The sequence below is a fragment of the Heteronotia binoei genome, chromosome 1 (assembly GCF_032191835.1).
Source record: "Heteronotia binoei isolate CCM8104 ecotype False Entrance Well chromosome 1, APGP_CSIRO_Hbin_v1, whole genome shotgun sequence".
Classification (NCBI taxonomy): Eukaryota; Metazoa; Chordata; class Lepidosauria; order Squamata; family Gekkonidae; genus Heteronotia; species Heteronotia binoei.
This window is the reverse complement of record NC_083223.1, coordinates 253,124,908-253,149,211: the sequence shown is the minus strand read 5'-3', so window position 1 is coordinate 253,149,211 and position 24,304 is coordinate 253,124,908. Positions and strand designations below refer to the sequence as shown.

Here is a 24,304-nt window from a genome sequence, read left to right as displayed (position 1 = left end):
CAAACAAGATTGGCAATAAAGGCGGAAATGCAAACAATCCCTGGTGGAGTCCAGCTGTTGAAGCAATTTGTTATAAATACTCCAGAAAAAAATCATTTTGCAAAAGCAGTCAGGCTGAAGGAGAAAAATGGAAAAGGTATGAGATTGTGATTTATGGGTTGTCCGGTTAAAGGCTTTCCAGGAATAGCGATCTATCTAATGCATGGTGCAGTACAGCTGGAGTTGCAGGCCTACCACTCTCTTTGAAATTGGACTGCAGAGTCAACTCAAACACCATCCCAGCTACAGTAGTTAATACCCTAAAGAGCGAAGGACACCACGTTCACGAGTAGGTGATGTTGGTTGCTTTTGGAGGTGCTCACACCAAATCAAGTCTCACATGTTGCACAGCAGGCCCTTAATATGTGGAATTGGCCTTCTGTTTAACTTAAAATTATGATCCTCCATCACTCAGTGAGAGAAAGAGATGCATGTAGCACTTTGGTAATGTTGTCAAACTTCACATGGTGGCTGAAGACCTCCAAGGATTGCAACTGATCTCCAGGCAGTAGAGATCAGTTAATTTGATGAAAATGGCCAGTTTGGAAGGTGGATTCAATGGCATTATACCCCACTGAAGTTCCTCCCTTCCCCAAACCCTACCCTTCTCAGGGTTCATCCCCTAAATCTCCAGGTATTTCCCTGCTGGAGCTGGCAACCCTCACTGTACCTCACATAGAACTTGCACTGAGAGATACAGTTATCATACATTTTGTAGATGTTTTTGAAGAACTGGATGAATTTCCTGGCACCAGTGCTTTTTTTGTAGCAGGAACTTCTTTGCCTATTAGGCCCCACCCCCCTGATGTAGCCAATCCTCCAAGAGCTTACAGGGCTCTTCGTACAGGGCTTCCTGTAAGCTCCAGGAGGATTGGCTACACCAGGGGTGTGTGGTCTAACATGCAAAGGAGTTCCTGCCACAAAAAAAACTCTGCCTGGCATCACTATGTTCATCCAGAACACAGCAATACCCCCAGTGGCCTGTGGGTGCAGGAAGGTCCTCTACTCTGTTACTGGAAAAATTAAATGCTACATTTCAACAGTTGGAAGCTCAGGGTGTCGCCACAAAGATGACCAAATCCACTCCTTGAGTCAGCAGCCTAGTGATCACACAAATGAAAAAACAGATCACTGTGAATTTGCCTCGATCCACTTAATAGATAAGTGATGAGGCAACATCTCTCTGTCCCTGCTTCTGAGGATGTCAGGAAGAGTTTAGCAAGGAATAAGTTGTTTTCCATCCTTGATTTAAAAAAAAGAGATACCTACTGACAGGTAAAACTGGATAAAGAATCAGCAGAAGCCCCCTGACCTGAATAGCCCAGGTGAGCCCGTTCTCCTCAGATCTCATCAGCTAAGCAAGTTTGACTATGGCTAGTATTAGGATGGGAGACTGTCCTTGAAATACTGTCAGGAGGCAGAGGCAGTCTTATTCAGCCACCTCCCTGAATATTCTCCAGGCTCCCAGTAGGAGTTAGTCACCAGAGATTGACATAACTTCCAAATGCAGACACACTCATACACATGAAAAATGCAAAAATACCCAAGGGGAAAAAAGAAACTGCAGAAGCATGCACCTCTTTTGAGGGAAAACACCATCCCAACAATGCATGACATCACTTCCACAGGGCTTTATTTGTATTTTTAAAAACACAGCAGGAACTTATTTGCATATTAGGCCCCACCCCTTGATATCACCATTGTTTCACACAGGGCTTTTTTGTAGAAAAAGCCCAGCAGGAACTCATTTGCATATTAGGCCACACTCCTAACACCAAGCCAGTCAGAACTGCATTCCTGTGCATTCCTGCTCAAAAAAAGCCCTGCTTCAGATTATGCAACCAAAAGTAATATCACTGCATGATGTGACACAGCATGACACCCAGCCCTGTGCCCCTCAAAACTATGAAAGATCACACACTGAGAGTTCCCGTGGAATAGGAACAGGTCTCCTGAAAATGCTCTTAGACCAGAGTTACCAGAACCCAGCATTCCAAAACCTGAGCCTCATCAGACACGTCTGGTAATGTTACATTGAGTAGCACTAGTAATGCTCGTCCTTCTTCCGCACACCACTAGGAATTGTACCACATGGCATCTGTTACTGGTCAAAAGTGCATCATTTTGAGTAGGGGGATTTATTTATTCACATGCACGCACACACACAAAAAGGAAAGTAACTGTGCTAAATATAAAATGTACTTGAGCTACTAATAACAAAAACAAAGAAACATCTGAAGGAATGCAAAATCCAAGTACAAAGTACAAGAAGATAAGTGTGTATGTTCTTAACTACAAACAGAAAGTGTGCAAAAAGCAAACAATTATAAAAGTTGCTCAATACACCAATAACAATGTTATAATAATAAATGTATCTACATGAATAAAGCAGATAGCATAAATGTATAATGCATCAAAAAGGGTGGGAGGGGTTTTTTTTGTGAATTATTCATTACTGTGTTTTAACTCCTTTTGCACACTTTTTTTAAAATGCATTATACATTTCCACTCAGATTACTGCATCCCATTGAATTGTATATGTGCTTTAGTGACCACAGACATGCCTGGACTGTTGCCCTGGAAGCGGGCCCCAGAGGGCAAAACCTGAGACACAGCAACCCTACCCTTACATCACATCCTCCCCCAGGTTCCATTGTCTGCACTGGGCAATTGAATTCCTAGAGCTGCCCTCCATCTCTTCTGGGTTTTTCCAGGACATGATGCAACAGTACATGCAACATCACAGCTCCCCATGTCCCACCCACAATCCTCCTGCTGGTTGCCGGGCACCTGCCCCTTACCAGATATCAGTTCCATGACGATAAGGATGGGCTGTTTCCGTGCACAGATGCCAATGATGCGGACGATATTTGGGTGGCGGTACTGCCTCAAGATCCTAGAAGGAAAAGGAGCAGAATGCTGAGTGTCTTGCCAGGCTGAAGTGTATCACTCCAGGTCTGTGCTGCTGACTACCTTTACTTGCTAAAACGATACTCCTAACTAATTTAACCTATAGGTTTTGAGTAGGGCCACATTTTGTTGTTGTTCAGTTGCACAGTCGAATCCGACTCTTTACGACCCCATAGACCAAGTCACGTCAGGCCCTCCTGTCTTCCACCGTCTTCCAAAGTCCGTTCAGGTTCATGTTAGTAACATCAGTAATGCTGTCCAGCCATTTCATCTTTTGCCGCCCCCTTCTTCTTTTGCCTTCTGTCTTTTCCAGCAGCAGAGTCTTCTCCAGTGAGTGTTCCCTTCTCATTTGGTGGCCACATTAGCATCCCCCTAAGCCAGGCTGAATGAACAGTAGATGATGTTAAAGACCTCTGAGACCCTGAAAAGCCATTGCTAGTGTGAGTAGAGAATACTGACCTTGATGGACCGAGGGTCTGATTCAGTATAAGGCAGCATCATGTCTATCGTGCGTATCTTAAAATAATTTCCTACTTGCTATAACATGGGGGGGGGGATCACAACTGCCAAAGTAAACTCCAAATCCACCTTGGCCAAATGCCTTTCCAGTTTTTCTTCCACTTATGCACCTACCACCCCACCTAGAGATGGGATAATCCACAAATCTCTCACATTCGAGAAAAAGGGGCATTCCAATAAACAATGTTCCAGTGTGTCATTTTTCCCAGAAGCACATAACCAACAGCTTTATTGAATAGGGCACCTTTTTATAACAACCATTCGTTAATTGAGATGAGATACCCACCTAGAAGGCATAAAATCTCTACTATATTGGGGCACAATTGATTGCCTGCTGTAGAGTTCTGGGACAGGACAATCGCAAGTGGGTGGGAGAACAAGCTCTATGTGCTCTTATATGTGAGCTTAGAAAATCCAAATCATATCAGAAATCCAAAATTACTGCCCTAGCTCTCTCCAAGCCCATCTGTTGGCCTCCTGTCTCCACCATTGATCTCACCATGAAAGAAAAACTTCCAAATGGGGTTTCCAGTTCTGGGTTGGGAAGTACCTGGAATTTTGGGGGCGGAGCTTGAGGTGGGCAGGGCCTGAGAATGGGAGGAATCTCAGCAGCCTATATTGCCATAGAGCCCACCTTCCAAAGCAGCCATTTTCTCCAGGAGAACAGATTTCTGTTGCTTAGAGATCACTTGTAATAGAGGGAGATCTCCAGCCACCACCTGGAGTGTGGCAACCTTGCCCCCAAATGGAGAGGTGATTCAGAAGCTGACAGCTATAGAAGTGCAGTGGCCTTGTAACTTTGTATTACATATGTGCATCAGCGCACATAAGAAAGAACATTCACCTTTCTGAGACATGGAAAACAAGCCCAAAGATAGTCACACCTTACACCCCATGCGCGCATGCTGTTCATTTAGTTTAAATGTTTATAGCCAGCCTTTTCCTGTCCATAGTGGCTTACAAATATGAAATGCAAGACCAAGAAACAGAAATCCTAACAGGTCAGGATACAAAAATACTATATAAAATTCACAAGCTTCAGCAGAGCAACACAAGCACAGTTATTGCCTGTGGAAGAAAATTCACATGCAGTAATAAAAATTTAAAGTAAGAAATATGCAGCTTAAAACAAAGAACCACTCTAAATTTAACAAGGCATTCTCTGGCCCTCCCCAGCACCCCCACCAAGAGACAGAAAAGGGACATGGGTCTGCCAGGGCCAGAAACCATGTAAGGACTTCCTTGTTAAAGAGAGACAGCTGGAGGGAGGGAAGGTAGGTTTTGCAGCCCATCCAGGGGTCGTTTTGTAGAAAAATAGGTGGTGGAGCTCATCCAGGGATTGTTATGCAGCTGCACCTACTATTCAATGGACAAGGTGGGAAGGAGGAGGGGGAACCCTCAGAAAGGTTCAGGAGCTGTGCTCCTGTGAGCTCCCACTGAATCCAAGGCCTGAGCCCATCTATTTCCTGACCTGGCCTCCATGAGAAACTTCTCTTTTGTTTCTGGAGCAAGCCGTTCCCGGCAGGTCTTCACCGCCACAGGGGTGTTGTCATAGGAGAGGCGGCCACTGTATACCTCTCCGAAATTCCCCTGGGGGAGGGATAAAAGAACCAACCAATCAATCAGGAAAAAACAGTTTTACAGAATGGCTGCAGTGAACTTTGCACCAGGCTACCCTTGAAGGCAACCTGGAAATTTCCATAAATTCAGAATGAATCTTTTGGTGGGAACAAATCATTTCTATTGTATCAGACCTGTTTGGGAGCAACTGCATTGTTTTCTGTGTTTGGTTTAAGGTACTAGGTTTGCCAACCTCCAGGTGATGTCTTGAGATCTCCTGTGAAAGCAATAGAGTTCACTTCCCCTGGAGAAAATGGTTGCTTGGAAAGATGAACTCTATGGCATCATACCTCATGAAGGTTCCTCCCCTCCCCTCCCCTCCCCTCCCCAACCCCACCCTCCTCAGGCTCCACCCCCAAAATCTCCAGGTGTTTCCTAACTTGGAGCTGGCAATCATAAACCTGCTACTACTTGAAGGACCCATAACAGCCTTTGAGCCAGATCTGGTCCTCTTGTCAGTTGCTTCATTATGTTTTCTCCCTAGCCCAGTTCACATATTGCAGTGAATGCATGTCTTAGAACAGGGGTCCCCAACCACAGGTCATGGACCAGTACAGGTCCATGTCCTGCTAGCAACTGGGCCATGGAGTGAGGCAAAGCAGCCCCGGATTAAAGAGGTGGCATGGCCTTGCTCCAAGGCTGCCTCCCCTTGCAGAAGCCTTGGAGCGAGGTCCCACCACCTCTTTCATCTGCCCAGGTCCTGGGCCAGCAGAAGGGGCAGTGTTGCTGTAACCTTAGCCCCTCCACCAATCAGCTGATATTGGTCTTTAAATGGGAGGAGGAGGCAGAAACAGCCCCAGTCTCCCCCCCTTTAAAGACCCCCATGGGGGACAAAGATGTGGCGTGGGCAGGGGGGGCAACCTGGAGTGGCAAAACCCCCTCCCACATAGGTCTGTGGAAAAATTGTCTTCCATGAAACTGGTCCCTGGTGCCAAAAAGGTTGGTGGCCACCGTCTTAGAAGACAGAGGCGGAGCATTCAGAACCGGCTGCCACTTACACTGCCTAGTAGCTCACCCAGAATCACATCCTCATGGCTGAGGTCCCATTTTGCCTACAGAAAAAGAAAAGAAAACGATCCATGAAGAGGAGCCCTGATGGATCAGGCCAAACTGTACATCCATTCCAGTTCTGAGGGTGGCCAATTCCTGGAGATTTGGGGGGGAGGTGCCTAGGAAGGTCAGGGCTTGGGGAAGGCAGGGTAAATTGCAATTTCCTCCAAGGTCTCAGTTGTCCTAGCTGATTGTGAATTCGTAAATTCCTGAAGATTTGGGGGTAAAGCCTGGGGAGGGTGGAGTTTGGGAAAGGCAGGCACTTCCACGAGGTATAATGCTATACAGCAGGGGTGGCCAAACTGTGCCTTGGGAGCCGCATGTGGCCCCTTCATACTGTGTGGCTCTTGAAGCCCCCACCACCCCATCAGCAGGCTTGGAGAAGGTATTTGTCTCTTTAAATCATTTATTTAAGCCAAGCCAGCCCAGTAGCTTGGAAAATGCATTTAAAGATAAAATTGCTTTCTACCTCTCCCCACTATTTATTTTCTTTCTTTCTCCCTTTCTCCCTCCCTCCCTTTCTCCCTCCCTCCCTTTCTCCCTCCCTCCCTCCCTCCCTCCCTTCCTTCCTTCCTTCCTTCCTTCCTTCCTTCCTTCCTTCCTTCCTTCCTTCCTTCCTTCCTTCCTTCCTTCCTTCCTTCCTTCCTCCCTCCCCTCCCCTCCCTTGTGGCTCTCAAACCTCTAACGTTCATATCTTGTAGCTCTCAAACATATGATATTTATTCTATGTGGCTCTTACATTAAGCAAGTTTGGCCACCCCTGCAATACAGTTTACCATTCAAAGCAGCCATTTTCTCCCAGAGAACTGATCCCTGTCATCTGGAGATCAGGTGCAATCCCAGGAGATCTCTGTTAAAACACCTTCTCTATGTATAATGGTCCAAATCCAAATTGGGACTCTATGCACTTGGTAACCAAGATCTGAGCAAGGAAGTCACATTGTATGTCAGCTTGCCAGGCCTCAGGGAGGATGTGATGAAAGCATATTGTGTGCTTAGACACTTCAGGTGATACAGATAATGCATTGAGAGGGTTTAATCTCAGAGCACAAAGATGAGATAAAGATCAGTCATTTCCTACAGATTTATACGTCATGTAATATTACTAAAAGGAGCCCCGTAGCGCAGAGTGGTAAAGCTGCAATACTGCAGTCTGAGCTCTCTGCTCACAACCTGAGTTCGATCCCAGCAGAAGCTGAGTTCAGGTAGCTGGCTCAAGGTTGACTCAGCCTTCCATCCTTCCAAGGTTGGTAAAATGAATACCCAGCTTGCTGGGGGTGGGGGGAAGTGTAGATGACTGGGGAAGGCAATGGCAAACCACCCCATTAAAAAGTCTGTCGTGAAAATGTTGTGATGCGATGTCACCCCAGAGTAGGAAACAACTGTGCTTGCACAGGGGACTACCTTTACCTTTTTAATATTACTAAATCACACATCAGCTTTCAGGTTCAATATTCAAAAGATATAAGTGAGCCTGAAAAAAACCGATGAATGCAGAGAGAAGCTGAACAAGAAGCTGAAGTGATGCTTGCTGTTGACTGACATCTTTAGAAATATAATATTTTAGAGGAGCAGACTTGATCACATCAAACTCCCCCCCCCCCCCCCCAATATCTATTTTAATCTGGCTGCAGTTTGGGGAAAGGCATTGTGGTAGAACTTCTTGCAGAAGGCCTGGGGTTCAAATTTTTGCATCTTCACAAAAAGTAGTACAGATAGCAGAATCTGGTAACTAGATACTGGAGAAGATGGCTGCTTTGGAGGGTAGACTCAATTTGCCTGGAGGAAATGGCAGCTTCAGAGGGCAGATTCTATGAGATCACTTCCCTGCTGAGCTCTCTTCCCTGCCCTCCCCAGGTAATGCCTTCAAATCTCAAGGAAACTCCCAAGCTGGGGTTGGCAACCGTTTTGAGAAAATTGTGTAAGGGGAAAGGCTGATACCTGCTCTCCAAGCGTGATGTAGTCCCAACCTGTGTCCTCTATAATGTGTGGAGAGGTCACTGGGTGACTTGAAACAATCATAGAATTGGAAGGTACTTGTAGGGTCATCTAATCCAGTCCCCTGCACAATGCAGTAAATTCACAGTGCCTTCTTCCCCACACACCCAGTGAACCTGCCCCATGCCCAGAAGATGACAAAACCCCCTCCAACTTAGCCTCCCTCACAGGGTTGATAAAAATCCAAAATGGCAAGAGTCTCTCAATGCCACCCTGAGCTCCTCGGACAAATCTGAATTAAAAAATCAATATATTTCATTCTTCCCATTGATTTTTGTGGCTAGCCACTGAAGGTCCCAGCAGGGTAGAAAAGCTGAGACAAAACATTTTCATAAAATCAAATAAATTGAGCATGGCAACTGGTCTGAAACCTAACTAAAATTACCAGCCCTTGGCAACTCTTGGTAGACTGGCAAGGGTGAAATGTGCTGTAATAGCAGTCTTCTAACATCACTTCCAGCTATGTGGCCAGAAGTGACATCACCACATCACAGAATGCTATACTATTTCAGGGGTGGCCAATGGTAGCTCTCCAGATGTTTTTTGCCTACAACTTCCATCAGTCCCAGCCAGCATGGTCAATGGCTGGGGCTGATGGGAGTTGCAGGCAAAAAACATCTGGAGAGCTACCATTGGCCACCTGTAATAGCATTCACCCAGCACTCTGTGGTAAAATGGCAACCTTCTGATGCCATGACATCACTTCTGACAACTTCTGGTTTTTTACCATAAAATTCTGGATGAATATTAGTTTCCCATAATGTGGTGATGTCACTTCTGGCTACATTACCAGAAGTGACATCACAGCATCGGAATTCTGTTTTGCCTCCTCTTTTTCCCCGTGCTTCCCCAATAAGGGTTGGCAGGAAATAGGGGAGTATCAGTGGGCATTCCCCTGCGGGTAGTGGGAAAGTGGCAACCCTAACAAACATGGAAACTTGACACTTTGAATTCATTTCTTTTCCTTAGAATGATGAGATTCTTCTGACTTACTCGTACAACAGGAGTGCGCAAGAGTGCAGGGGATCTTGTCGTGAGCCCTTGGTATGTTTTTAAGTGGTGGTGAATCAGTTGAGGGATGCTGGAGAAGCTGGGGCCGGTTGGCTCAAAATAGTACCTACCCTGCAGAGAAGAATGCCCATAATTAGAAATGTAGAGTAGAGATGCCAGGAGAGTGCTTATTGAAGATGCTTCAAGATCTGGACTCAATCCAGAGTGGAACCATCTGGCAGTGTTATTGGAAAGAAAGGCCAAATGAACCAATAAAACAGAAGAAAAACAAGCAGGTGTATTATGAGACAGCTTTGGAGAAATCAAGTGTTCTGGTGGATGATGTAAATTGGCAGTGGTACCAGACAGGGCTGTATTAAGAGTTCCATAGAGACCATAGAGACTAGAGAAAATTTCTAGAGTATCTCTATGGAGGCCATTTTTTTTCTCCCCCTCTCCTCAGTTTTTCAAGGGTTGGAGCTTGGAGCTTGGGACAGGAATCTCTCAACCAGGCCTGGGCAACTGAGAAGCCAAACTTGAACAGAAAAGTTTGACGGATACTATTGGAACATTTTTAATAGGCTTACAAGCCAACAATCTGATCTGTTTGTAAATCTAAGCGTTAGTTTGTTTTCATTTGCGGGGTTTTGAACCCTCTGGGGTAAACAATTCTTTGCCCTCTCTTATAAAAAATCAATCAATCAATCAATTTTTATTTGTATCCCGCCCTCCCCACCGAAGCAGGCTCAGGGCAGCTAACAACATAATCAATACATTAGTTTTACAAGGTATTTGAACATAACTAATTAACACATTAATTAAAATTCTACTAAAACTCTAAAATCAATAAAATCTTTAAAATTAATATTGTATAGGTTTCACTAGCAGTTTCCCTTAATCGGTGAAGGCCAATCGGAACAGGGTGGTCTTGCAGGCCCTGCGGAACTGTTCAAATTCCCGCAGGGCCCGCAGATCCTCCGGAAGCTGGTTCCATAGGCATGGAGCCATAACAGAGAAAGCCCGATCACGGGTGCTCTGAAGCTTTACCTCTCTCGGCCCGGGGATAGTCAGCAAGTTCTTCCCAGCTGACCTCAGCGCTCTCTGGGGTTCGTATATGGAAAGACGGTCCCTAAGGTAGGCAGGTCCTCGGCCATATAGGGCTTTAAACGTAATAACCAGCACTTTGTAACGAATCCGGTATATAACTGGCAGCCAGTGCAGTTCACGCAGCCCCGGCTGTATGTGCTCCCACTTTGGGAGCCCCAACAGTAATCTAGCAGCAGCGTTCTGCACCAGCTGCAGCTTCCGGGTTCAGCACAAAGGCAGCCCCATGTAGAGGGCATTACAGTAATCCAGTCTCGAGGTGACCGTTGCATGAATCACTGTTTCCAGATCTCGACGCTCCAGGAAGGGAGCCAACTGCCTTGCCCGCCTCAGATGAAAAAAGGCTGACTTGGCAGTGGCTGCTATCTGGGCCTTCATTGATAATGAAGGCTCCAGTAAAACTCCCAGGCTCCTGACCCGGCACGCCGCTTTCAGCGGCGCCCCGTCGAAGACAGGGAGAGGTATTTTCCCTCCCAGAGCACCCCGACCTAGGCAAAGGACTTCTGTCTTCGCTGGGTTCAATTTCAGCCCGCTCAGCCTTAACCAGGTTGCCACAGCCTGCAGAGCCAGGTCTAAGTTCTTTGGGACGCAGTCAGGTCGGCCGTCCATTAACAGATAGAGCTGGGTGTCATCCGCATACTGGTGACACCCAAGCCCATACCTCCCGGCAATCTGGGCAAGGGGGCGCATATAGATATTAAATAGCATCGGTGAGAGAACTGCTCCCTGGGGCACCCCACAATTTAGTGTGTGCCTCTGGAACAGCTCGCCCCCGATTGCCACCCTTTGTCCCCGATCCTCAAGGAAGGAGGAGAGCCATTGTAAGGCTGACCCCTTAACCCCAACATCGGCGAGGCGGTGGGTCAGTAACCGATGGTCAACCATGTCGAACGCGGCCGACAGGTCTAACAACATCAGCACCGCCACACCAGCACCGCCACATCAGCACCGCCACACCGCCCCGATCCAGATGCAAGTAGAGTTAGAGGCCCTTCCAATGTTAGATTGAGAAAAATAAGCTTGGTTTAATTAATCCAATCAGCCTGTTGAGAAGACATATATTTCACACGAATGCCCTTTTCTCATCCCAAATGGTTTTGGTTTTAATCTGGTTCCTCCCCAACACTACATGCAGTCCTGGAGCATTGGAACTTCAGATCCAAAGCAGCACTTCAAGCTCTTACCTTCAGACACTGGATGATGAAATGTTTACATTGTCCTCCGCTCATCACTGACAGGACATATCCTCCAGGCTGGCCTTGGCTCTCCCTCACCAAAAAGTTTCCTTCACTGGACAGCAGGGCCTGTGTCTCTTGCCGGGTGAGGGAGCCATGGAACCAGTCCTGCTGAGAAAGGGGTCTTTGTGCCACTGGGATCAAGGGCACTGGCGGGGGCAGCTGGCAACAGAGGAAAAGGATCCAGATAAGTTTTACTGCCTGGGCAATTTGTTTTCCCCAAACATTTTGGGAGACAGAACTTTGTAGACCACAAATGCAGGTAAGAGTAGTAAGATGGTAAATGGAGATCTCCTGAGATACAACTGATTGCCAGGTGACAGAAATCAGTTCACCTGAAGCAAGGGTGGCCAAACTTGCTTAAGGTGAGAGCTACATAGAATAAGAAATGTTTGAGAGATGGATGAATGAATGGATGGGAGGGAAGGAAGGAAGGGGGAAGGAGGAAAGGAGAGGTGGAAAGAAAGCAACTTTAATTTTAAATGCATACTCCAAGTTACTGGGCTGGCTTCAGGGACAGATTAACAAATAGGCCAAGTAGGCACCGGCCTATGGGCCCCCACGCCTTTAAGAAGAAGAAGAAGAAGATATTGGATTTATATCCCGCCCTCCACTCCAAAGAGTCTCAGAGCGGCTCACAATCTCCTTTACCTTCCTCCCACACAACAAACACCCTGTGAGGTGGGTGGGGCTGAGAGGGCTCTCACAGCAGCTGCCCTTTCAAGGACAACCTCTGCCAGAGCTATGGCTGACCCAAGGCCATTCCAGCAGGTGCAAGTGGAGGAGTGGGGAATCAAACCCGGTTCTCCCAGATAAGAGTCCGCACACTTAACCACTACACCAAACTGGCTCTTGGTTTTCCCTGGTTGTTTTAATGTTTGTTTTGGGTAATAAAATCGGTTTATCAAAATTGTTGGTTGGTAAAATTAAAAACGTATTAGGAGATAATTTGCGAAAGGCCCCCAAGATTTTGACTGCCTAGGGGCCTCCAAAGGGTTTAATCCGGCACTGGCTGGCTTGGCTTAGATACGTGATTTAAAGAGACAAATGCCTTCTCCAAGCCAGCTGATAGGGTGGTAGGGGCTTCAAGAGCTACAGAATATGTGTGAAAGGGCCACATGTGGCTCCTGAGCTGCAGTTTGGCCACCCCTGACCTGGAGAAAACTTTGGAAAATAGACTCTATGGCTTGATACCCCATTCAAGCCCCTTCCCTCCCCAAATCCTGTCCTCCTTAGGCTCCACTCCAAAATCTCCAAGCATTTCTCAACCCTGAGCTGGCAAGGGTAGGCAACTTGGACAGGGAACAGAAAGAAGAGTGTCTGCAAGGCTGGTTTCAAGCTCTACATAGTGAGAACGGAAGAGCAAATGGACAGCACTGCCATGTACTTGTAGACGAGGTTGCTACCCAAATTCCCAATCCTACCCATCCAACTTGAAAAATCCCTGTATTTTGTTTCCCCCCTGTGTGAATCATTACTTTTGTGCCATTTTCTGTTTCCTCACACCAGTCGTTTCCCTGTTAAAACTAATGAGTTTTGTGGGGTGGGGGAGTGTGCTATTTTAGTATATGAATGTCATATAAATAGTGCAAAGATGGCTCAAAGACAGAAATGAATCAGAAACACTGGCAATGAAGTTGGGCAAAGTGATAACGCACGAAACAGCACACAAAACCAAAAATAAACCATGCATTTCTACATCCTTATCTGTAAAGCAGATCTCCTGGCATGTTTTGTGCTCTTGAAAGGATTGCCAATTGCAACTGACCTCCAGACGACAGAGTTCACTTGCCATGGGGAAAATGGTTCCTTTGGAGAGTAGATTCTATGAGGTCCCAGAATTACAATTTATCTCCAAATGACAGAGAATTGAAGAAAATGGCTGCTTGGAAGGTGGATTCAATAGCATTATGGCCTGCTGAGGTCTCCCCTCATAAACCCCACTCTTCCCAGGCTCTACCCCAAATTTCCAGAAGTTTTCCCAATTGGGGAAATTTCCAGGCCCTACCTGTAGCTCACATGTGTGTTGAGCAATCATTTAACTCTTACCTTGTTTTCCTGCCAAAAATCATCACCCCTAAGCTACTAGGGTGGCAACCTTTAGCCAGAAAACAGGCTAAGGGGAAAGAGTGATACAGCCATTCCCTATGTCAGTCTCTCTCCTTTCCCTATTGCTGCCTGCTGTACTGTTCTATCCTCAGATGTGGTTATAGAAGCAGACCGTTTCCATTCAAGACTTCATCAGGAAGAAGAAAAGAAGGAGGAGATTGGATTTATTATTATTAGTTTATTTATATTCCCCCCACTCCCCCATGGGGGCTCAAGTTGGAGTACTTCAATATAGATAATAATAAAATCACAATAGAATTACAATAAAATCACCATAAAATTTATATCCCACCCTTCACTTGAAGTCTCAGCGATTTACAATCTCCTTTCCTTTCCTCTCCCCACAACAGACACCCTGTGAAGTAGGTGGGACTGAGAGAGCTGTCTGAGATTTGCTCTTGAGAGGAACAGCTCTGAAAGAATTGTGACTGACTCAAGATCATGCAGCTGGCTGCATGTGAAGGAGTGGGGAATCAAACCCAGTTGTCTCAGATTAGAGTGCGTGCATAACCACTACACCAAACTGACTCTAGAAAATATGGAGGTGGTCTGATTTGAAGAACAAAAGAAACTTGCAAGCGGGGAGTGTTAGCCTTTCCCTTCTCCCCAGAGGGTATCTCCCCCACAAGTGTTTTGTCTTCAAATGAGTTTGGGTACCATAAGTGGGGTTAGGGTTGCCAGCCTCCCTGTAGGGCCTGGAGATCTCCCAGAATTACAACTGAGCTCCAGAATAACAACTGAGCTCACTTGCCATAGGGAAACAGCTCAGATTCTATGAGGTCCCTCCTCTCCCCAAAACCTGCTGTTCTCAGGCTCCACTCCCAAATCTCCAGGAATTTCCCAGCCCAGAACTGGCAATACTAAATTAGGTCACCTCCCATCTGGGGAAGACAGTAGCTGCATGGATGCAACAAATCAGGGAGGAGCAGATCCTTGCCCCTCACCTGTGTATCTTTTTTGCTCTACAACCCCACCCTCGTTCTTCTTTTTTATATGTTATTCAGGCAGACCTTGGTTTAACTTGGGTGGGGGGGTGGTCAATCCGAGAGCCCCATCTGAGAATCACTAAGATTAACAAAGAGCCCTGTGGTGCAGAGTGGTAAAGCTGCAATACTATAGTCCTAAACTCTGCTCACGACCTGAGTTCGATCCTGGCAGAAGCTGGGTTCAGATAGCCAGCTCAAGGTTGACTCAGCCTTCCATCCTTCTGAGGTCGGTAAAATGAATCCCCAGCTTGCTGGGGGGAAGAGTAGATGACTGGGGAAGGCAATGGCAAACCTCCCCGTAAAAAATCTGCCGTGAAAACGTCGTGAAAGTAACGTCACCCCAGAGTCAGAAACGACTGGTGCTTGCACAGGGGACTTTACCTTTAAGGTTAACAAATCCAAGACTGAGGGACTTCAGTGGGATACAGAGCTTGCTTAATGCAAGAGCCACATAGAATAAATATTAGAAGTTTGAGAGCTGTGAGACATGAACATCAGATGTAGGTAGGAAAGAAGAAAAATAGATTGGGAAAGAAGAGATGGAAAGAAAGCAGCTTTAAATGTGTTCTCTAAGCTGCCAGCAGGCTTGGCAAAGTGATTTAAAGAGAGAAATGCCTTCTCCAAGCCAGCTGATAGGGCAGTGGGGGCTTCAAGAGCCACACAATATAGCCACATGTTGTTCCTGAGCCTCAGTTTGGCCACCCCTACCATAGAGTATACTCTCTGAAGCTGCCATTTTCTCCAGAGATCTTTGTAGTCTGGTGACCAGACACAATTCCGGAAGTCCAGGCCTCACCTGGAGGATGGCATTGTAGAGTCAGCCCACTTTGGAGGGCTAGCTTTATAAACTAGTGAATTAGATGTGGCCCTCCTGCTACTCTCAATGGTCATTTGAAGGAGCATCTTCCCACTAGCCAGTGCTACAGCCCCGAGGGCCAGCACTCCTGAAGAAATTTCTAGCAGCTTGAGGGCCAAAAGGAAAGCTCCTACAAGCTGAATAACCACTGTCTGGGCTATAATTCGCCACCTCTGGGCTAAACAAATATGTCTGGCATCCTGTACACTGGTGCCACCCGGTGGCAGTTTACAGAGTCCATGTGCTCAGTAAATGATGAACTACTTGGGGGGATGAATGGTTTAAAACAGATTCATTTACAACTACTGTATCCAAACAACTGTGGACTTATTTATTCATTTGGGGAATAAGGTATTTGTTAATGAACCTAACTATAGTTCCCAGGATTCTTTGGCTGGGAATAGAAATGCGAAGACCCAGGGAAAAAATGGGGAAATCTGAGGGGGAAAGGCGCCCCCCCCATTTTTCCAAGGCTGTTTACCTCATTTCTTCAGTGAAAAAAAATGGGAAATTTGGGGGATATTGGGAAAAAATCCTATGAAATAAGTTCTGATTTTGAATGTGTTCAGTGCTTTCAAAGACAGGTCTGCACTTACCCATAACTGTTGTGCTCAGCCCCAACTCATCAGGAGGAGGACTCATCTCAAAGAGATGAAGGGTTAGCTATTACTTTTCTACCGGGTAATGGATCAGAGTTGTCCACTGAGATGGTATCCGTTCTAACCCGACTGCTCAGCAATTTCATCAAATGCCCACAAGTTCTTGCATTGTGAGAAAGGGAGAAAAGGACTTCTTTCTCTACCTTCTCCATCCCATGCATAATCTTGTAAACCTCTATCATGTCACCCCGCAGTCGACGTTTCTCCAAGCTAAAGAGCCCCAAGCATTTTAACCTTTCTTCATAGGGAAAGTGTTCCAAACCTTTAATCATTCTAGTTGCCCTTTTCTGCACTTTTTCCAATGCTATAATATCTTTTTTGAGGTGCAGTGTTAACATGTGGAATTCACTGCCACAGGAGGTGGTAGCAGCTACAAGCATAGCCAGCTTCAAGAGGGGGTTAGATAAAAATATGGAACAGAGGTCCATCAGTGGCTGTTAGCCACAGTGTGTGTGTGTGTGTGTAAAATTTTTGGCCACTGTGTGACACCGAGTGTTGGACTGGATGGGCCATTGGCCTGATCCAACGTGGCTTCTCTTATGTTCTTATGTTCTAACTCTTCATGGGTTAGCTAGCTCAGCCCGGCTGACATGTGACAGGTGAAGAAAGGACTGAAGGAAGGAGCACTGGCTCCACCCTGGCACATGTCAGTGAGGTGGGAAGGAACTGGCTAGTGAGAAGAGGGGGTTGAGCACTCTGAAACCTTCTGACTTAGAGGGTTTTAAAAGAGATCCCTGTGACAGGCCTGTACAAGTGTGATCCAATATGCACCTAGAAGGGTATCCAGTCTTTGTGGGGGGGAGCATGCAGGGCTTCCATTGCTTCTCAGCTGTTGCATCCCTTCTAGGTGAAAAAAGTAGTTTATTGTCCTACCTTGCACGTAGGTTTTGTTTTGTTGAGAACTTAGCTCTCTCTAACCAGCAAAGATTAAGGTACATATGCTAAAATGACATAGAGTGCATCAGCTTGCTTGAAGTTTTGTCTCAAGTATTGCATATTTATAAGGCATTTATAACTTTTAAATTCCATAGGTGTGTCAAATATTGCAATTTTTATGTCAAGTCTCTCTCTCTCGGCTTGACTTCGCGAACGAAGATTTAAGAAAGGAGCAGTAGTCCATGTCTGCTGCAGGCTCGCTGGTGGCTGACAAGCCCAATGCGGGACAGGCAGTTCCAGCCACAGTGTCAAATATTGCAATTTTTATGTCAAGTAAGTTGTAAATAATGCATTTTACGTTGTTAAAGCAGTAAAATTAGTTTAGGTTTTATATGACAGTAAGTATTGCATATATTTAAATTCCCCTCCCCAAAATTTCTGGTCTTTTCCCGAGGGGGGCGGGAAATGTCCCCTTGCAATGGCTCCAAAATATCCAGAATTTTTACATCTCTAGTTGGGAGCCATCATGGTGAAACTGGCTGGAAGAAAGCAAACATTGTCTTTGAATCATACTTGCTATACCCGGATTGGCCTGATGGGACGAATCCTGTCAGGATTTTCACTCCAAGCATATTTCCGATGGCTGTGCAGACACTCCATCTGCAATTTTAAAAAAATCTGCCAGAGATGAAAACTCAGTCGTGTCTGTTTGGATGGTAGACAATGAAATATTATGACCTCAGAGATATTTGACATCACTGAGTCACATGACAAAACATTTCATTTAAAGGAACATGTTGCCAATAGGGAATTATTATTGTTTAACTCCTTTCCCCTACAGTTTTTCTCTATGAAACTCTTGTCACTAGAACCAGCCGAAAGCATACAGTAAAAACTTCAAGTTTGTTTGATACATTATTATACCAGTGCCCTCCAAGGAACTCTGTGGTATATACATCATTCTCCCTTCTTCCATTTTATCCTCACATACCTGTAAGGTAAGTTAGCATTTACACAACATATCCTTTACATACCTTATCCTGCTGTGATCCTCCAAAGAGCCTACATAAATAAAATGTTCCCCAAGTCTTCAAACTGCTTTTTATGTATGTAAGCTTAATCAGGTAGGCAGCTATGTATTGTTATCCCTGTACTGCAACTCTGGTTGGGTTACCAGCTCCAGGTGGGACCTGGAGATCTCCTGCTTTTACAACTGGCAGAGATCAGCTCATCTGGAGAAAATGGCTGCTTTGAAGGGTGGACCCTAATGGTATTGACCATGCTGAGGCCCCTCCCCTTCCCAAACCCCACCCTCTTCTGGATCTACCCCCAAAGTCTTCAGGTATTTTCCAACCCAGACCTGGCAACCCTAAGCTTTGGGTAAGTGGAAGAGGGTTGCCTGAGACCAGGGCTTTTTTGGTAGAAAAAGCCCAGGAGGGACTCATTTGCATATTAGGCCATACCCCCTGATGTCACCATTGTTTCACATAGGGCTTTTTGTAGAAAAAGCCCAGCAGAAATTCATTTGCATATTAGGCCACACCCCCTGACACCAAGCCAGCCAGAACTGTATTCCTGTGCATTCCTGCTCAAAAAAAGCCCTGCCTGAGACCTTATAGTGAGTTCATAGGGGAGGCAAAAATGCACTCAGAACTCCCTGTATTGCAACACATTCTCATGGTTCCTAAGCCAAACTAACTTGGTAGATAGATTGGGTTTGGGCCTGTTGTTCAGGCTTCTGCATTGCACTTTGTAAATATTCTCTTTCTGCACTATAATCTGTGAGGTAGAAACAGACAATTCAGGACAAGGGACCCCTGGAGGAGTTGGACTGAATAGAGACAAAGGTTTCTTATCTCACTACAGGTGTCAATTTTCTGCCCCCAAAGCTTTCTTCAAATCAAGCTGGTTTATTTTTTGCATTTATCTCTGCATTCCAAGTTCTTTCTTTGCAACACCTCTCACACTGTCTGGCTTGTGTACAAGGACTCCGCTGACAAAAGCCGCTTTGACTCTTGACATCTGAAAACCCAAATTCTTGTTGGTCTCTTAAGGTGCTACACAGGACTCAAATCTAGCTCATTTACTGCAGACCAAGATGGCTACTCTCCAGAAAGGTAATTTTTTTATTTTTGACAATGAAAAGAATTCCTTGCCCAAACATCTTGTGGCAAGGAGTGCCAAAGGTTACTTGTGTGTTGTGTGAACAAGTTTATTCTGCTTGTAAACCAGCTACTGCTCAACAACCCTGGATTTTTGCACCTTGCAAGAGAAAATTTCCATATTTGCTCTGTTCACCTCCTGTGTCCTTATAAATTCCTGTCTTATCATTTCCCAATGTTCCTTCCCTCAGTTTAACTTAACACACCTCAACTATTTATGCCTCCTTTTTTTTTTCAAAGATGACCCCCCCCCCCCCGCCTAATTTGTCTCGCCCTGCATCCATTTGCAACATTGTTTTTGAGGGGAGGTGAAGTTATGAAGGACAGCAGAACACTTTGTGCTGAGAGAGAGTTCCAGAAAGATTTATTGTCACAATAATCGTGTATTTTGGAATGCAGGAGAGTCTAATTATATTCTCTGTGGACTTTGGCAGAGCAGCTTGCTACAGAGGGCTTGCCTTCTTCACGGGTTTCTAATCAATCCACCATACAATTTAGTGCAAGGAACAAAGTGTCCACATCTTCAATTTGTATGCTATCTAGAATATTCTAATATCTGCCAACATCTGGATTTGACACTTCATTATTGATTTCAAGTTTTGGATTTTGACAAGTGATGGCAGGCACCAACCCCTGACATGTAATGGCTTTTTTCATTTGACAGCCAACACGGTTTAGTTGGTTTCTGCGGTTTTTATATTTTAGCTCACTGGCTAGACTCCTGGAGGCCCCTGAAGGGTGGACTCAACATTCAACTAAATAAAATACATAGACTGTTGACTGCTATTGCTCCTTCATATCTGTTGTTTACCAAGGGATGACAGCTATTCAAATACTACTGAATTCCATCATTTAATATTTAAATTTGAAAGGAATTTTTTTTTTTAATTTAAAATCTCTGTAGTCAGAACAGCGCCACTGAGGGCTTTTAAAATTAATGTGTATTAACAACCGGTTTTGGATTCCACTTTTCTCATAAGAGAGTAAAGACAACAGCAGAAAAATTATTCTGAGATATTTCAGCCTTCTCTTACCACACAGACTTGGTCTAGATGAAACAAAAGTCCACCCTTAACATTTATTTCAACATGAGTCTTCATGACTGAGGTGACAAAATGGACTGTGCTAGTTAGTGCAGACTATAGGCAAACAGACTGTACCATCTCAAACAGTAGTGGAAGGATCATGGGTTTTTAAAGTCCACTTACATTAACAATTTCCAGTATTGAGGAAATTAGCACAGAATGTGAAGAACTAGACTGCAACCTTTCTACCCAGTGAAATTATTTCATGGGGGGGGGGATTTTCACACAGGGAAGTATTAACAAAAATGGGACTGTTCTATCACCTCTGCAATCTGCCACCTCACTATTGCCTCATTCTGCACATGTACACCAGGCCTCAGCTTTATGTTCACAGATTATGTGTGATCATGGGGTTTCCCACCCCATTCCATTTCCCTGACTAAAAAGGTCCCTCACTTTATGGGCTGCTTTATGCCCAAATTGAAGGGCAAGACAAGATGTCCTAGGGGGCCGACCTTGTTTCATATCTAGGGCTTAAAGCAGTGACATAGATGTATTTTTCAGCAAGGCAGTTGTGGCCCTTTAGTATAAGGCAAGAAACATGTCAGCCACTGAAATCCCAGTGTCTGCAATGCATCCTCCACTTTGAAGCCTGCAGAAACAACCTGCCGTCTTTCCCAGTGTTCAAAAAGATCCAGAGGGATTGATTCAGTCTCAGTGTTAACTGGAAAACTGTGGAAATGTCCATCGTGCACTGGCCCACAGAACTGTCACCCAATAACCCAAGAGTCTGCCATTTGGTCTGGAATTTCCTGGCTCAACAAAAGTTTGGGTTCCTTGCCTTGACTAGTCATTGGAGAAAATTGAGAAGAGAGTATTAATATTTATTAATACATTTCTGCCAGTAGTTTATTTATACCAAAAGGTCTGTTGGGGAGGGGGTTGTATCTATGTGTTTAATTTTTTAAAAATCTAAAGTTGTAAGCTACCTTAGGTGTTTTATACAGAGTATTGGGATGAAAAAATCACACACATGAATAAAAATAGGGGTGTGTGTGTTTCCCAAGGTTCACTAATCTGTGTCCCACTTTTCATTTCCAGTCCTCCCTTGCCCTCCAAAGCAATGTGGACACATTCTTGGTTTCGTTTCGTTTAATTAATTTTTTCCCCTTTCCATTTACAGTTAAATCAACAAAAAACAATAAACCATTTTTCTCTTTTATATATATATATATATATATATATATATATATATATATATATATATATATATATATATATATATATATATAAATAAAAAATCAGTGTTTGATCGTTAATTTAAAAAAGAGTTCTTTGTAGCTTTCTCAATCTTCTTATTTAATGTTTTCTGTGAAGAGATGTTATTTATCAGCACAGCAGGATCTCTTCTTAAATTATATCTTTTTCTTTTTTTAAAAAAAGTCCCCCTGTTTAGAATGGTGCAGTTCTTAAAATTAAAAAAACAAAAGCCCATCTGGCTTTATTATTCCAGATGAGTAATAATTTTCTGCTTGCCATCAGAAAAAATATTGTTTTGAGGTGGGAGCAGCATTTCTATATATCAAAGCATCCACTTTCCGAAATGGGTTGCTTCCACACATACACACACATCTCATTCAGAATTCTGAGGAAACATGCAGTGAGACATGCTAAGGAGGACTTCTCTGTTTCTTTATTTGCATAAAAATGGGAAGATCTTACAAATCAGATTCACACTCACTTGGTAGAACATTTGCCCAACATGTATTGGCTCCGGAGCTAGCCTGCAATGGGCCATCTAAGTGAGCTTGAACCAAGGGGAGCTTCCCCAGTGTGAGGCCCACTGTGCAGGAGCTGTTCCTCCCCCCACCCCCGATTTCAATGAGGCACATGTAGGACATCTGTTTGGTGGGTGTGGCAGCTGTGGTCCACACCTGTGTCAAACAATCCAAAATCCCAGTCTAAAGTCCTTAAATCATCAGTAAAAAGAACCAAAATACACTCTGAACCATCTTTTTGAATCCCTGGATTAATATATATTTTTTCTTGACAGGTATCTTTTGAAAACAAAAATTCTCCAGCTTTGGTGTAAAAAGAAAGTAACTGTAATTTTTATTTTTCCTGCCATGAGCATTTTCATTTCTTGTCAACTTTGCTTAAAATAATAATTTTCACAAAGAAGGTTCAGATGGGGCCTTCCAGTCACCATTTTCCATTTAGTTGGCTCTTCTGTCAGCCAAGGAAAAGAGGCTCTATGACTTCCCTTTCCACTAACTGTCAACTGATGGTCTTGCATGTGGTGTCCCCTCTTCCATTTCTTGCCATTACAGGAAACACTGATGTCAAAGATGTTGGGGACTTTTATTCCAGCATCACCCTCTAGGGGGAAGTGTTTGCCATGTATGGCATAGATCTCAAGAGCACATGGCATTTTGCAAGGCCAATTATGGGTCGCAATCCCACAATGCATAGCAGATGTTTGGTACCACCTTGTGTTACTACCATGCTCCTCCCAATTTAAAGTTTCATTCCTAGGCCTTCCCACAGCTTGCCCCAATAGTAATGCCTTGTGATTTTGAGTTATAAAGACAATCCAGGGTATTTCATTATAGTGCTAAAGGACCTTGAACAGTGGTCTCAGCAGCATGGGCTTCAACCTTTTTAACTGTGGAGAATTCCACCTTCCACAAGGTCACCAGCCTTGTGACCTTACTGCAGTTGTCAACTTTTGTTGAAAGAGGAAAAACCACACATGGCATTTAAACTGGAACAAAACCAACTGACACATCTGTAACATAGGCACAATCTTAAAGAGGGCTTGCAACTGGGAGATTTGTGATTGCTCTCCTTCTGTTAACACAGCAGACAAAGTTCCTCCCCAGGGTGGCGTGCATTCTGAGTGGCATTTTTTTCCCCTCACTGCAAAGGTGTGTCAAAAATATCTTATGTAGACCATCAAAAGGAATACAGAATCCCAAAACAACCAGGCCCCTCAGTTAAATTATTCAGACCAGCAATGGAGCAGCTTGCAGGGTTAAACTCCACCCTTGAACACGGGTGGACACACAAGCTCCACCCCCGCTCCATAGTGTTGGCACAAGTATAGTGTAAGAAAGCTGTGACCTGGAGTCATCTTGTCTGACAGATTCCCTCTTTGCTCTTAAATTGGAGAGGATTACCAGGAAAATTAAGACTTTCCTGTGTATTCACAGAGTCCCAAGAAAAAGCAAAAAAAAAATAATCATAATAATTTAAATATATCCTTCACCAGAAGGGGGCAGCTTCCTCCTGTTCCCTACCCCAAAATAAATAAATTAAACTGCTTGGAAGTGGGGCAGGGAGAGGTGGGTGGGTTAGAAGAGGCAACAGTAGGCATCTGTGGTACCTGACTCCCTCTCGCCCTAGTCTGAATTGGAAAGAGAACCTGCAGGGCAACAACAAGAACAACAACAGAATTCCAAATCCATCGTCCGTCAATGAGGAGTTATAAAGGCCGCAAAGCAGTGGTCCCGTGGGGTGCTGTGGCTCAGTTCCCTGTCCCTTCCCCCACTCTCAGGACGTGGTTTTCCACTAAGCTCACTCCCACCCACCCAAAGTTAGTTTGGTGTGGTCTTTCCAGGTCCCTGAAGTTCCATGTTGTGGTTTTGATTGGAGACGTGGTGGTCTCTGGCAGGGGGGGCAGTCCCTGTCCGATGGCTTTAGGAAGGTATGGGGATGGTCCCCCCCTCACTCCCAAATCTAACTATAAGAAGCACCGTTATCTCCAACGTTCAGCTCCTGGCTGCTTTCAACCTCCTCTGGAATGTCCTGCATCTTCGGAAAATCAGATATCTCCTGCATCTTCAGGAAATCTGAAATTAGTTATAAACATTGTTGAATTTGATTTGGATTATTAAAGTTCTTTTCCTGAATAGAAGAATGCTTCCCCCAAGCATACATTTATGATAGGATGCAAAATACAGCTGGGATTTTTATAGGAACAATCTGCCAACAGAAGCAATCAGGATCTAGAATCTTGCTTCTAGGTCTTTCCCATGTAGCCTACCAGTATCTCTTACATTCTGATACATTTCAATATAATTCAGACACTCCAAACCCAACAAAATGATATATTTCAGCCAAATTTGAACACTTGGAACAATACAATCAACACTGGAAACATACTT

General features: G+C 44.7%; 2 protein-coding genes across 6 annotated transcripts in view; both read right to left on the bottom strand.

Moving 5' to 3' along the window:
* The window catches only part of LOC132587846 (tyrosine-protein kinase Fer-like), a 31,684-nt gene extending 14,064 nt beyond the window's left edge, over positions 1-17,620 (bottom strand). Inside the window, exons 1-6 of the mRNA XM_060260235.1 lie at positions 17,534-17,620; positions 11,415-11,627; positions 9,130-9,258; positions 6,087-6,140; positions 4,940-5,058; positions 2,841-2,935 (exon numbers count right to left, since the gene is read on the bottom strand). Coding sequence (XP_060116218.1) covers positions 2,841-2,935; positions 4,940-5,058; positions 6,087-6,140; positions 9,130-9,258; positions 11,415-11,627; positions 17,534-17,611 — 688 coding nt within the window. The 5' untranslated portion in view covers positions 17,612-17,620. The remainder of the gene's footprint in view (positions 1-2,840; positions 2,936-4,939; positions 5,059-6,086; positions 6,141-9,129; positions 9,259-11,414; positions 11,628-17,533) is intronic.
* Positions 17,621-21,809: 4,189 nt separating this feature from the next.
* ARHGEF2 (Rho/Rac guanine nucleotide exchange factor 2) overlaps positions 21,810-24,304 on the bottom strand; it is a 205,905-nt gene continuing 203,410 nt past the window's right edge. For all 5 annotated transcript variants that reach the window (XM_060253329.1, XM_060253339.1, XM_060253357.1 and 2 more), the window contains one exon: positions 21,810-23,989. In XM_060253329.1, the coding sequence (XP_060109312.1) occupies positions 23,877-23,989 (113 nt within the window). In that variant the 3' untranslated portion in view covers positions 21,810-23,876. The remainder of the gene's footprint in view (positions 23,990-24,304) is intronic.